The sequence below is a fragment of the Silene latifolia genome, chromosome 1 (assembly GCF_048544455.1).
Source record: "Silene latifolia isolate original U9 population chromosome 1, ASM4854445v1, whole genome shotgun sequence".
Taxonomy (NCBI): domain Eukaryota; kingdom Viridiplantae; phylum Streptophyta; class Magnoliopsida; order Caryophyllales; family Caryophyllaceae; genus Silene; species Silene latifolia.
Genome location: NC_133526.1, coordinates 45,135,420 through 45,149,884, shown reverse-complemented (window position 1 = coordinate 45,149,884; position 14,465 = coordinate 45,135,420). Strand labels below are relative to the sequence as shown.

The following is a 14,465-nucleotide window of genomic DNA, read 5'->3' as shown; positions in this document are numbered from 1 at the left end:
TAATGTTTTGGTTACCGATTTCAAAATTCCATATTTATTTTATATAACCCTTCATTTCTGCTGTCAAGTTTTGAGGACGAAACTTTTTAAAAGGTGGGGTGACTATAACACCCGCGTTTTATCCGTCATAATATTAGTTAGTAGGGAGTTTTAATTTCATTAAACTATTTTATAATATTTCATAAGCCGCTGTATTTATTCAAGTAGGTTATTTTTTATAAATTATTCTTATTTTCGAAACCTTAGATTTTTGTTATAAAATATAAAACTAATTATTTTCAACTCATAGTTTAATATCGGGATACGTATTTGTTATATAGGCCGCATTATTTTAATGTTGTATAAGACCATTTTGATGCTAAGCTTAATCTCTAAGCTTTTATGTAAAACCGTAACAGAGCTAATTAGTCAACTCGTAAATTTGGGTTGTGGAAGATCATTTCACATCCCAAGATTATAGTAGCTAATATCTCGTTTCAGTTAGCAATAGTATTTTGATAAGAGGAAGCCCCTAGTGTTCTTCTCGCTTAAGATATCAACTCCTCATCTTCTATTCTTCTCTATATCAAAGCCTCATCTTCATAAGCTCCGTTCTCCCTTATTTCTCATCCGTTTTTATTGATTTTTGCGCCATTCTCTTCATCTCGTGTTAAGGATCGTATTCGTATTATTTTCGTTCCACTTAGCCTCCTTTTATACGTGTCCCTGTATCATAAAACGTGTAAATTAACGTCGTTTCGTTCCGTTTTCGACATAGGTTCAAACCCAGACGACCCGGACGTCGACTCTTACATTGTTGACGATTCGATTGAAGATTAAGCACTAAAAGGTAACGTCGACGACTGTCCTCGGTATCACGTCGCGGTTTTGTGATCTTGTATATTAGATTAGGATCGATAATTGCTCAATGATGTTTATGTTAATCCTGATTGATTGGATCGTGTTTCAACCTGCTTAGTCTGTTGTATGGAGTGATATTGATTTAATAAAACTCACATGAAACAAGACTTATTAGAACTGATGTTGTACGTACTCCATGTTGCAAATTTGTGGGCATTGATTAAATATCGTCATCATCATATAAGTACATGGAAATAAATGTAAGTGGTACGTAGATGTTGTATTTGACTATTACAGCATGTGAATTATGAAGTGTTTTATGTGTAAGTTGGTCTATTGTTTGCGTGATTCATGTTTTAATGCAATTGAACGTAATAATACTGATAATATATGGAAAAGTTTACATACTAGTGATGTTAATATGAGAAATGAATTTTAGCTAATTCACCCTTGACTTCTATATCAGGGTAGTGCATGTAAAATATGGATCAAAGTGAATAGTGTACTGATAAAATTAACCCATGTGCATTATGGTAATGTTTAACTTATTTATGGGTTTGGTCATTTCTAATTCCATGGTTCATCAAATTGGTCAGTGGCTTAAAAGGTTATCGAGTTAGTTGGTCACGTGATTGTAAACATTTGAGCCATTATGTGGTTATTCTTATTACGGTTCCAATGTCAGTCAGTATATGATATTAATACTATATTAATACTGCAAGTTAGTAACGATATGAGTTTATATGACTAATTTTATAGAGTTGACTATCGCAACACGTATATTTGTATGTACATATGCTTCTGTACTTCTATTAATTGGTTAACCAACGTAAGTATGAATCTGTCTTTTATTATCCGCTTCACTTGTATCCTAGTAGCTGTGTGTATGGGCAGTCTAGGCAGGTCGGAGTCATCCTATTAGCCCGGTTGTTTATAGGTTAATATGGAGTCTATGGGGTCATCAGCCTGGATTTTTATAGGCTTGGTGATCGTCGAATCGGGGTTATTTGTCCCGAGAGTATGGCCATACTTAGACTGGGACCGTATATATATATCGTAGTCCTACCGTAGGGATAAGGTAACAGTGATGGGTTGCCTTGACTTTTTGCCTTACTGAGTAGTAACCGATTTAATATGTTTGGTTTAATAAGTTTACCTTTATTAAATGAGTCATTTGATTTATTTAGTTTAAAGTGTGATTAATTTATAATGAGCTTATAATTTTAATTGTATAATATGTTTATTGGTAAGTCATTTGTTCATTATTGATCTATCTTAATTACTTGGTTGCTTTATCGTGATGTAATATGGTTGGGAGGACGTCCGAGTTACTCCCCACTGACTGTGGCTGTCATTCTTATGACTGACAGTTGGTTGATGGTTGCTTATTATTATTTGCTGGGGTTGCATCGAGTGAGCTAGCGAGCGCCTTTGTTTAGCGCACTCTATTAGTTTTTATTTGACTCTTGTTTTTAGTCTTATTTTATTTCGGATATAGGGGTATTTACTCCCCGTAGACCATGTATTTCCTTTTTAGAGCTTTTTTTTAGTAGCTACCGCGGTGTCAGGGTGTTTCCGCCACCTTGAACATAATTTATATTCTTATTTTACCGTGGTTGTTACATCATCAATTTAAGATGGTTGATTTAGGTTCAATAATTGTGAAACTGCTATTAAATGTTTGTCATTCCTCGGGTGACAAGAAACAAAATTTAAAATGAAGTCCAGTCTTAATTTATTTTTGTTATATAAATGCTTAAACTTATAGTATTCATGTATGTATTTTTTTGGAAATACAAGAATCCCAAGTAAATGGAGTAAAAAGTAGATGGTTACCATTTGAGTAAGTCTTCCTTGAGACAGTCTCAACATAGGACGGGAAAATGCACATATTTTTTGTGCTATACGTAGTGTTTTCAATCTTTACATGATGTGTTATACGTAGTGTTTTCCTACCGTGTAATACACAAATCGTACAAAACGTCACTCGCAATATCAAACTTCACTACAATACATGCTAACGAGGTATTTTTTACGATTAATCAAATTGGGGCACCGCGCCCGGTAGGGCGCGGATCAACGACTAGTAAATCCAAAAGAGAAATATCCAACTTAATAAAAGTTTCTTACAAAAACTTAATGAATGTACTACATAATGGAACCAAGTCCCATTCTCACTACATGATTCTTGAAAGTCTTAATTGGCATGCCTTTAGTCAAGGGATCTGCAATCATCAACTTTGTGCTAATGTGTTCAATGATCACTTTCTTTTCCTGAACACGCTCTTTTATGGCTAGATACTTTATGTCGATGTGTTTACTTCGACTTTCACTTTTATTATTCTTAGCCATAAACAGAGCAGCTGAATTATCACAATACATTCTTAGCGGCCTACAAATAGAGTCAATAACTCTAAGCCCAGATATGAAACTTTTCAACCAAACACCATGTGAGGTAGCCTCAAAACAAGATACGAACTCGACCTCCATAGTAGAAGTAGCCGTCAAGGTTTGCTTCACACTCCTCTATGACACAGCTCCATCAGCTAGCATAAACACATATCCTGATGTGGATTTACGTGAATATGTGCAACCAGCGTAGTCGGAGTCGAAGTAACCTACTACTTCAAGATTCTCAGTTCGTCTAAACATAAGAATGTAATCCTTAGTACCTTGAAGGTATCTCAACACTTTCTTTGCAGTTTTCCAGTGATCAAGACCTGGATTACTCTGATATCTTCCTAACACTCCAACCGCATATGCAATGTCAGGTCTAGTACTGACCTGAGCATACATAATGTTACCAACAGCTGAAGCATATGGAATATTCTTCATTTGTTCTCTTTCAATGTCATTCCTGGGGCACTGGTCCAAGCAGAACCGGTCACCTTTCACAATTGGTACTACACTTGGTGAACAATTTTTCATCCTGAATCTTTCAAGTACTTTATTGATATAGGCCTCTTGAGACAACTCCAAAATGCCTCGAATCTATCTCTATGGATCTTAATGCTCACCATCTTTAGAGAAGAATCCTTCAGGTTGTTTCATATAAACCTCTTTCTCTAAATCACCATTGAGAAATGCTGTTTTGACATCCATCTGATGTAACTCGTAATCAAAATGAGCTACTAATATCGTGACAATTCGAAAAGAATCTTTCTTTGATACAGGAGAAAAGGTCTCTGTGTAGTCAATTCCTTCCCTTTGAGTGAATCCTTTAGCAACGCGTCTTGCCTTATGTCTCTCGATGTTGCCAAGTGAATCTCTTTTAGTCTTATAGACTCACTTGCACCCAATGGGTTTTACACCACTAGGCAATACAACGAGATTCCAAACTCCATTAAATGCCATATAATTCATCTCATCTTTCATAGCATTCAACCATAAGTTTGAATCTATAGAACTTATGTCTTGTGAAAACGACATAGAATCATTATCAGCTCCAATATTATAATTCAATTCTTGTAGATATACTTCATAGTCATCAGGAATAGTCAATCTCCTTTCACGAATAGATGTTCTTAATGGAACTTGTTCATCCTCATGGTAAACCTCTTCCTTATTATGATCTACTATATTTTGATCAACATTTTGTGGAATTCTATCACTGGTTGTGTAACACTTGATTGAACTTGAGGAGTGTGAATGACAACCAATCTGTCACTTGAATCAGAAGGTGGAACTTCATGATGATCCCTCTCCAGGACAATGTCCTGAATTAGGTCACTCCCACTGATCAAGTCATTCTCAAGAAATTTAACATTTCTTGATTCCACAATCCTTGTACTATGAGATGGACAATAAAACCTATAACCATTAGACTTTTCGGCATATCCAATGAAATACCCACTAATAGTCCTTGGATCAAGTTTCTTTTCTTGTGGATTAGACACTCTCACCTCCAACGGGCATCCCCAAATGCGTATATGTCTCAAACTCGGTTTTCATCCTTTAAATAACTTAAAAGGTGTCTTAGACACAGCCTTGGAAGGAACCCGATTTAATATATACGCTGCCGTCTTAAGAGCATCAACCCAAAAAAATGAAGGAAGTTTAACATTACTTCTCATACAACTCACCATCTCAATTAATGTCCTATTTCTTCTTTTTGCTACACCATTCTGATCTGGAGAACCAGGCATAGTGTATTGGGCAACAATCTCATGCTCTTAAAGAACTTTAGAAAATGGACCAGGTGCTTGTCCGTTCTCAGTGTATCTACCATAGTATTCACCACCTCTATCAGATCTCACAATCTTAATGCGCTTACCGCATAGGTTCTCTACTTCAGCCTTAACCAATTTAAAGGCATCAAAAGCTTCATCCTTAGAACAAAGTAAGTAAAGATACATATAACGTGAGTAATCATCAATAAAGGTGATAAAATATTTTGGATCATTAGCGTTCATTTCCGGACAACAAATATCCGTATGTATGATTTCTAATAAGCTAGAACTTCTCTTTGCACCTTTCTTAGACATGTTAGTTTGCTTACCCTTAATGCAACTAACACAAGTATCAAAATCAGTAAAGTCTAAAGTATCAAGTACTTCATCCTTTACTAATCTTTTACCCACTTAATGGAGATATGTCCCAAACTCCGGTGCCACAAAATAGAGGAATTCTCATTCATAATACAATGTTTTAAACCAGCATTGACATGCAAAGAATTATGAGTAATATTATTTTGCAGTTCAAGACGATATAAATTATCAGACAAAATACCATAACCAATAATTTCAGAATTTCTGAGAATACTAAATCCAGAGTCTGAAAAATTAAAGGTAAATCCCAAAGGTAAAAGTCTTGATACTGAAATCAAATTTCTAGAGAAATTCGGAACATAAAATGTCTTTTCCAAATGCAAAATAAAACCACTACTTAATATTAAGCTGCATGTCTCAATGGCCTCCACATGTAAACTAATCTGGTTTCCTGAATAGATTGAAGGTTCACTGCCCACTGGTTTCCTTAGGTTTGCCATACCCTGTAAGGTATTCGAAACATGGATTGTAGATCCAGAATCAATCCACTATGTATTATGACTAACATTAACCATATTAGACTCATAACAAACAAACGCATGAAAATTACCTTTCTTCTTTAGCTAAGCCTTAAACTTAATGCAATCCATCTTCATGTGTCCCTTCTTTTTACAGAAAAAACACGTACTAAGGATAAGAAAACTAAAAAGGAAAGAATTAAATGATGTTTTTATGGGAAATTGCAATATCCTATCACTTCTACTTTTCCTTACAAGAAATACATTTATTTCTTTTCTTTTTGGGTTTCTTATCCTATGCCTAGTGGGCATAGGATAGAAAAACCCTATTATGTATAATCACAATTTCACAACTGTTACTATTAAAATAATATTTCTTTAAAAACTGTTACACTAATAATTGTCGGTTCGGATTAAAATTAACTATTAAAACAGGAAATGAAGCAAAAAAGGAGAAGATCTCAGCCATACATTTCAAATTGTCATCTTAAGTTGTATTTTTACTTTCTTTATTGCCTTTACCCTCTCCTTTATAGTATATTCTTCTAATTCATTCATAAACACCTCCATCAATTTTCAAGTTCATCAATTTTAATTCTCATTGTGGACAGCGGGGGTGCCCACGGGGGCGCTTGGGAGGAATAGAACAAGCGTTTGCATTTTTGTTGGAGTCGCCACCAATTTTTATGGGAAATTGGAACCGTTCGAATACCTCGTGTCATGTCAAGACACAAAGTAGAGACATGAACACTAAGCAATCGTTACCCTTAGCATTCTATGTCTAGAATGACTCTCGTGGCGGATGCCAATGAACACGGGTGTTCACGGAGATCTGGAGTAAGGGGTGAGGGTACGTATTAGGAAGCTCTTTTGATCGAACACCTAATCCCGCCCGCCTCGATAGCGGCCTCTACTAATGATTAGGGAAATTATCTATACTCGATATATCGTCGGCTATATGCATGCAATGCAACATCCAAGTTTTAATCCTAGCATGTGAAGATTAGACTAAGTCGGTTAACACACAATTTAGCAAACAATTGGGTCGAAGTAGGATTTAATGCTCAATTACATGTGAAAACATACAAATGATACATGAAATATGATAAACACAATAAAGAAAAAATAAAATAAAGAAAATTACAATAATTACATCGGATTTAATGATTTATGTCGAAAATACCTTTAAAACGGATAATTTGAGAAAAAGAATAAAAGAAAGAATTAACGAATGAATCAGTAGGTGATAATACGAATAATAGTTGATTATACGTAAGGGTAATTAAACTAGGTCAAGCAACAACGGAGTTCAGGGACAGAATTCAACCCGGAACAGGCGCAGCAGAGCTGCGTCCCTTGGAATAGGCGCAGCAGTTGCTGCGTCTGTTCCTGACTTGAATTCTGGCTGTGAAGCCGGAATTGCGTGTTGTTAATACTCATTGGTGAATTTAATGGTTAATTAAATTATTTACTCGGATGGAAGTGATTTGACAGGTTATTTACACGCGATTAGTGGTCATAAAAGCAATAAAACATGGATAAGACGGAATTAAACGAACTAATTTACATGAACGAGTGATTGATTAGTGACATGAGTGAATGAAATAAACTAAACATGATGAATTAATGACAGATATGCGATGAATATGCGATACATATGACAATAGACATATGAAAATATATCAAAGAAGTGAATTACAGAAACTCAATACGATTGTATGTCAAAGAATTAGCATAAACAAACGAAACGAATAGAACGAACGAATTACAGAGGACGAAGGAAGAAGAAAGGAAGCAGGAACTGCGGCAGCCTCACGAAGAGGCGCAACAGGTACTGCGCTCCTTCGAAGAGGCGCAGCAGTTGCTGCGTCTTTTCTCGACGGTTTGTCTTCTGAAAATCCGTAAAAAGAGGTTTTAAAGTATGGTTTTAGAAATCGGTTTTAATTGGTATTTTCGACATAAACCTTAAAATTGATGATACAAAAAGTAAATAACAATAAATAAAGAGAGATTTACACCCTCAGACTTACATGTTTGACGAAACGAGATGGACTAAGATATCGATTAGTGATGCTCGACGCGAATGTAACGAAAGTGCCCTCGTAAGAGGAATTAAAACAAATTGATTAAGTTGATTGATTGTGGAGTTGGTCAAATTGGTCGGTCATGCAAACGAGGCTGGTACTCAAAAGGATCCGAGCTTACGTGGTCGAATGTTCAAGCACGTAGACGCCAAAAAGTAAGAACAAAGGTCTAGAATGCAAAGGGAGAAGAGAAGGGCGGACACTCGCGTGAGAAATATGAGGAGCGAAGGCTCCTATTTATACTAATCACGTGAAGGAATTAGGGTTTCGGAGACTCTTTAGAAGTAAATCTCGGAAAGATATGAAAAAGATACGAGAAATACGCGAGAAAGGACTGGGAAGAGGCGCAGCGAGCCTGCGTCTCTTGGAAGAGGCGCGACACCGCTGCGTCTGTTCCCAAGTGGTTTCCTCCTGCGGAAGAAAGATTTCCGTGTTTAAGTTATGGTAGGACGGAATAATTTGGTTTTCCTTAATATTTTATGTGAATATTTCGGGAAATTGTTTACCAAAGGATAAAGATTATGAAATATGGAATTGAAATATCCGGAACATTCCAGAACATTCTGACTCGGGATTTAACGGTTATCAGAAAATGAAGACGGTTTTAGGCCCGGACTCCAAATGTACTCTAATTACTGTCAAAACGACCGTATCGGCACGTAGATGAGAACTAAGAGGTAGACATTAATATTTGAGCAATCACTTGACGATAAACTTACGAATTGTCACAAATTGTTCTGCGTACCAAACATGCGGCCCAATCATCACCTGGTGGTTTGCGAGAGGTGCAGAAACGAGGTATCTACACTCATACTCACTCACTCTCTGCCTCTACTTCATTATTCTTATTCTGATTTCTTATTTCATCTTTTATTTTCAAGTTTAGATAATTATTCTATATCTTCTTTTCACTTCCTCTATTTCATATAACCATTGCATGCTTTCAAATTAGGGTTCTTCATTGTTCTTTTTTATGGGTTTGTTTTTTAATCGTCGTAACAATGTCGAATAAGGTAGTGGTGACAGAAATTTTGGGGCAATTAAATGTGGTTGTGGGATTCCAGTTGCTCTACTCAGGTCATGGACACAAGACAAACCTAATCTGGGATTCAATTTGGGGAATAAGGAGTATGAATGATGATTTCTTGATTAGGGTTTAAAAAATTGAGATGATTAAATATAAATTCTAATCTGGGATTCAATTTGGGGAAGAAGTTTAAAATATTGAGATGATTCTCAGATTCCCCAATTTAATTGGGATGTAATTTAGGTTTAGCTTGAATGATAACTGAAGTTAAAAATTTAGGTTAAAGAGGGAATATGTTTGGGTAATTGAATGGTATGAGTGAGGGCACTGTAAGATAGGGGTGTTATTTTCTTCTCATGCACAAATATGAGGTTCATTGTAACACCCCATGAGGTTATGAGTAGAAAATTGTCCCACATCGGGAAATTAAGGAACTTCTGATATGTTTTATAAGGGATTTCACCCACCACTTAGTAACAAGATCTTGTACTTTTGGGTTTAAGTGAAGATAAATTAATGAGCCCAAAAGTGTACATCTCATCTTATTGCAGTTGTGTTACAACGGTGGCGAGTTGGGTTATTAGTAATGGTATCAAAGCAACTCTGCGACCGCGTGGTAAGCCTGTGATTATGAGAGTAAAATTAGCTTGTGATATGTTTCTAAGGGATTCCATGTAACACCCCTAATTTCCATAATATGATTCTATAATTTTATTTTCCCATATTTCATATTTTATTTTCGGGAAAATATCCGTCTTTTGCGTATTCGACTCGTTGGGCTCGAATTTCTGTAAAGACCCGCTCCTCCTTGGGTTTCACGTGTGATGTAGGAAAGGATGGGTGGTTTTGGGCCCAGACTTGATATAAACCCAAGATATCTTCTATATATATGAGAGCTAACTTAAACCCTAGCTTCTTTTCTCATAATTTCTCTCGAACCCTAAACGTAATCTCTTCCTTCTTCTCTCCCTCTTTGTGCTGCACGCCCTACCCCTCTTTTAGGGTTTTTCGTGTGCTTCTTCCTCCTTCCCTCCTCATCTATTGTGCCTAGATCGATCCTACCTCTTGGATCTATCTTTCCTCGTTATAAGTTTTACGTCTTTCGCGTTGTTTTTATAGTTTTATAGTTTTATATCTACCGTTAGCGTTTTAATTGGGAACGTTTCCCTTTGGCACGTGTGGTGATTTAATAAAGGCGTGGAGACTGCACCTGGAGAGGACATCTACATCGTTGAAGACGATCTCTAGGATTTTTCTGCTAAAAAGGTAACTAGGTTTTCCTTTAATTGTGTTTATGCCAATTGATGTAATTAATGTGATTTAATGATTGATTTGTATGATTAGTACATGTTTTGATTGTTTATTATCATGTTAATTATGTTTTCGCATGTTGATAAGCGGGTAAAGTCATCACACCCTTATCAAAAATAAATTTATAAAGCTCAATACCTAACTAGTAAAGTCGGGTAAGTCGAGGTCGATCACAAGGATGGCGGAGTTAGAAATGGGTTATAAGTCTCGGTCTTTGCTTTAGTCTAGTCGATCAACAATGAGAGGTTTGAACTAAACATCTAATTGAAATGATTAAAAACATGAAATAAATAACTAAATGACAATTAAATAAAACTAAGATGAATGAAGCAACTAAAATAAATAAGGAAATGAGATTAAACTTAATTTAAGAAAGATGTTGGAGGATTTACGGAGTTCAAGCCAAGAGGTGATGATTTTCTAAAGGCTAAAAGATAGACAAGAATCAAGGTAAAAGTGTGCTAGTCAAAGGGGTATGGTAGACTCTCTTAAGCCTAACATAAAGCTAGAACAATCGTCCACTCTCGTGACCACAATTGTCCGCACCAAATCCCAACAAAGTCACCACTCACTCTCGTGACAATGGATCCTAAGTCCCATCTCTTGATTCTCCCTTTCCCGACCCAAGTCTCCTTGCGGAAGGGTAGTGGTATAAAATGCGGGTCCTAGAGGCCTACTAGGTGCATTTAACAAACTAAACAATCAAGAAGGTAAAACCAACCACAAATTAACCTCAAAACCTGTTGATGAAATATTGACCTAAAGAGAACCATACATTCAAGGCATAAACTCCAACCCCCAACAAATAAAACTACTCACTAAACATGTGTAAAACTACACTAATCAAACAATCCACTAACAATATTGCATCACCAAACATGATTAAAACGATAAAGATAAGTACTTTAATCTAAACAAACATGATTGAAACAATAATAATAATAATAATAATAATAATAATAATAATAATAATAATAATAATAATAATAATAATAATAATAATAATAATAATAATAATAATAATAATAATAATAATAATAATAATAATAATAATAATAATACGTAATTTATTTTCGCAATACATTTTTTACTCATTACAGTATTTTTTTCACAATATTTTCTATTTACCTGCCCCTTAACCAAAAAAAACTCAATAGCCTAATTTTATCAATTCCAAACAATACAATCCCTCAAATCAATCAACCTATTCAAATAGGGATCTCCATTTGTAGGTTAAACATCTATTTGATATGTTACTTGCCAACTATCGGACGAACTAATGTTTTCTTTAATTAATTGAGTATTTTTTATGATTAATTTAGATTTTTTTAGGGTTTGGCCAATTTGGCATTTTCTGTGGTGGTCAAGGGGAGCGCGGGTCGACTGGTGGGACACGGGTACGGGTGGTCGACGACTGAAAAGGCGCCACAGGTGCGGTATGATGGTAGAATGTGGTGGGCGATGCGACATGCGGCAGTGGGTTTTGAGGGTTTCTTACCTTCTCATAGTGGTGTGGTTGACAGTGGTGCCGGTCAGCAAGGTTGTGGGTTAGTGGCAATATTGTGGTGGTGGTGTTCACTGGAGAGAGGGGCTAGTGGGGGTGGGAAAAGGTGGTTGAGTAGTACACGGGGTTTGGGTGGTTTTTTTTCTTTCAATTTGTTATACAGTACACATGATAGAAATAAATGAGAGGGGTAGAATTGTCAAATGTGTACTGTAATGAGTAAAATTTGTACTACGAAAATCAACACATAATCTAATCTAACTAAAGACACACCAAACCAACGATACATGAGTCAAAACAAAACAAAAAAGGGTAAAGAGGATTAATCGTCTAACATAAAAAGGGGAAAATCACGCAGCATGATACGCTTAGCCGGCCAACCGGCGGTCGGGCTTGACACCGGCTGGGAAGTCCCTGGAAGAAAAGGGTGTAATTTTATGTATTCCCAACTGGGATGAGGGGCGGCGGTCGGGTTGCCGGCTGGTGATGCAAGTTTGATGTAATTGAGTTGTGAGCCGGTTGACCGGCCACCGGTGAGACCAGCTGGGGATGCAAGTTTGTTGCGATGTTGTTGATGGAGGCAAGCTCTGCGACTGGTGTTGCTGCTTGGACGGAGGTGAGTTGAACGGAGCCTTTTGAATTGAATCTGGGATTTGGGTTGCTCGAATTGGTGCGTCGAATGTCGAGTTGTTGCTGTTGTGAATAGTGAATGATGATGTCGCGGTGGGGATGATGAAGTGATGATGAGGTGGAGCTGCTGCTGCTGCTTGTCGTGGGTTGTTGTTGTGATGTGAGGCATAGGTGAGTAGAAATGATGGTGTGTCGAGGTTGGTGCAGGTGATGCAGAATGAATTGATGATGGTGACGGTGGTTGCAGGTGGAGTGAAGGTGCAACACGGGTTTTCGAATTGGATTGATGGTGTGAAGATGATGGGTAGGTGCTATGTTGTTGAATTGAGGAACGGAAAACGGAGCCATGGTTGTCGAGTTTAATGGTGATGAAAGGGGACAAAAATGGCGATGGAGGTGATGCTGGGGATGAGTTCAGGATGGAAGGGAATTGAATTGGTTATTGTGGGTTCGAAAGTCTGGAGTCGGTTTGAATTGCAGAGGGCGAAATGGTGTTGGGTTGTTAATGGTGATGGTGAGTGAAAATGGAGAATGGAGGACGGGTTTGGTGATGAAGTGCAGGGGGATGGAGGACGATGATTAAGGTCTTGGTCAAGATTGGCTTGACTTTGACTTTGACTCATCTCCTCTCCTTGACTCGCTAATTCCGTCTTGCAATCCCATCTTACCTACACATAATAATATTAATAAATAAGTAATAATAATAATACTAATGTAATATATACATACGACTAATTATTATAAATTAGTAAATAAAATGAGCTTTTTGATCATTTAAACACGCAAAATCGAGTCGAAATAAGGTATTAACGCTGGGTAAAAAGCGACTAAAATACAACTCATCACATGTTAGTATATGATTTAGTGTTTTAATTATATCTTGTATATTGTTTACATGTTTATTATGGGTGTCATGAGCGCAATTAGAGTTTACGAATCAAACCCTAGTGGTGGCATGATAGGCGGCCAAGAGTTCTCTCCGAAGTTATACCTAAAGCTAGTGTAACCTTGATGATGATTCAAGTGTTATAGCTAAAGTTAATACAACTTTGGGTAGTTACTCTAGTTTTGGCTGAAACAAGTATAACCTTGGAAATATGAATCCAGGTTATAGTTGAATCTACTATAACATTGGATACGAGTTAAAGTTATAGCTGAAACTAACGTACCCTGAAATTTATGGCTCAAGGTTATGGTTGGAACTAGTATAACTTTGAGTTTCGTGTCAAGGTTATACTTGAGGTAAGTATAACTTCAAGTCGTATATGTTGAAGTTATAGTCGAGGTTACTATAACCTGGCACCCAAAGTTTATGTTATGGTTAGGGTTACTATAACATTGAATGGTTAATGTTAAAGTTATAGCTGAAGTTACTATAACATTGGTTGCCTATACTTGTTTCATATGTTATGTGATGTTCAGTTGTTATTATATAATGCTATGTTTCATTTGACGTTGGTTACTCTTGTTCATATGAGAAGTAGGGTAGTTAGTTATACTATCCTGTCAGTTGAGTCGTGATGTTGTTCACGCATGTTAGTACAGTCAGTTATACTGTACATTTGTTTGTTGGCTGGTTTGAATAGATGACGGTAGTATCAGTTATATACTATCGGAACGAACAAACGCTACCCTTCGGGGACTGGTGAATGGTCTATGGTCGAGGGAGGGGGGGGGGGACAGAGGCAGTGCGTTAAACGCTAAGTTCCCCGAGTGTCGTTCGGTTTGCATCGAGAGTCTGGCCAGGTCTTAGACATATAGGCAGTGGTTATACGCTATACATAGTACCTTTGAGGCAGTGCGTTATACGCTCCACACCGATGGAGGCAGTGCGTTATACACTTCATCAGCTAGAGGCAGTGTGTTATACGCTCTAGCAGTTAGAGGTAGTGCGTTATACGCTCTGACGGCGTTCGCTCTATTCGGCTATTCTTTGATGATAGATTTGTGCCTTCTGTTGCTGTGGATCATGTGTCATCATGTTTGTATGCTTTAATGCTAGTTTTGTGCCTTTCGTTGATGTGGGTCTTTTATCGTTACTAGTCTTGTAAGTGTTCATGGTCT

General features: G+C 36.9%; 1 protein-coding gene across 1 annotated transcript; it reads right to left on the bottom strand.

Annotated features, from left to right (window-relative positions):
- Positions 1-3,366: 3,366 nt before the first annotated feature.
- On the bottom strand, positions 3,367-3,942 carry LOC141645446 (secreted RxLR effector protein 161-like). Its single transcript, XM_074453985.1, has 2 exons — positions 3,858-3,942; positions 3,367-3,743 (listed from the first exon to the last, which is right to left on the bottom strand). Exons 1-2 carry the CDS (start codon positions 3,940-3,942, stop codon positions 3,367-3,369), a joined length of 462 nt encoding a protein of 153 aa, XP_074310086.1.
- Positions 3,943-14,465: the final 10,523 nt, after the last annotated feature.

Coding starts and splice junctions, on each gene's coding strand:
- LOC141645446 (XM_074453985.1), bottom strand. CDS start 3,942: ATGGATGTCAAAACAGCATTTCTCAATGGTGATTTAGAGAAAGAGGTT. Junction 3,744..3,857: donor AGGATTCTTCTCTAAAGATG/GTGAGCATTAAG, acceptor CACCAAGTGTAG/TACCAATTGTGAAAGGTGAC.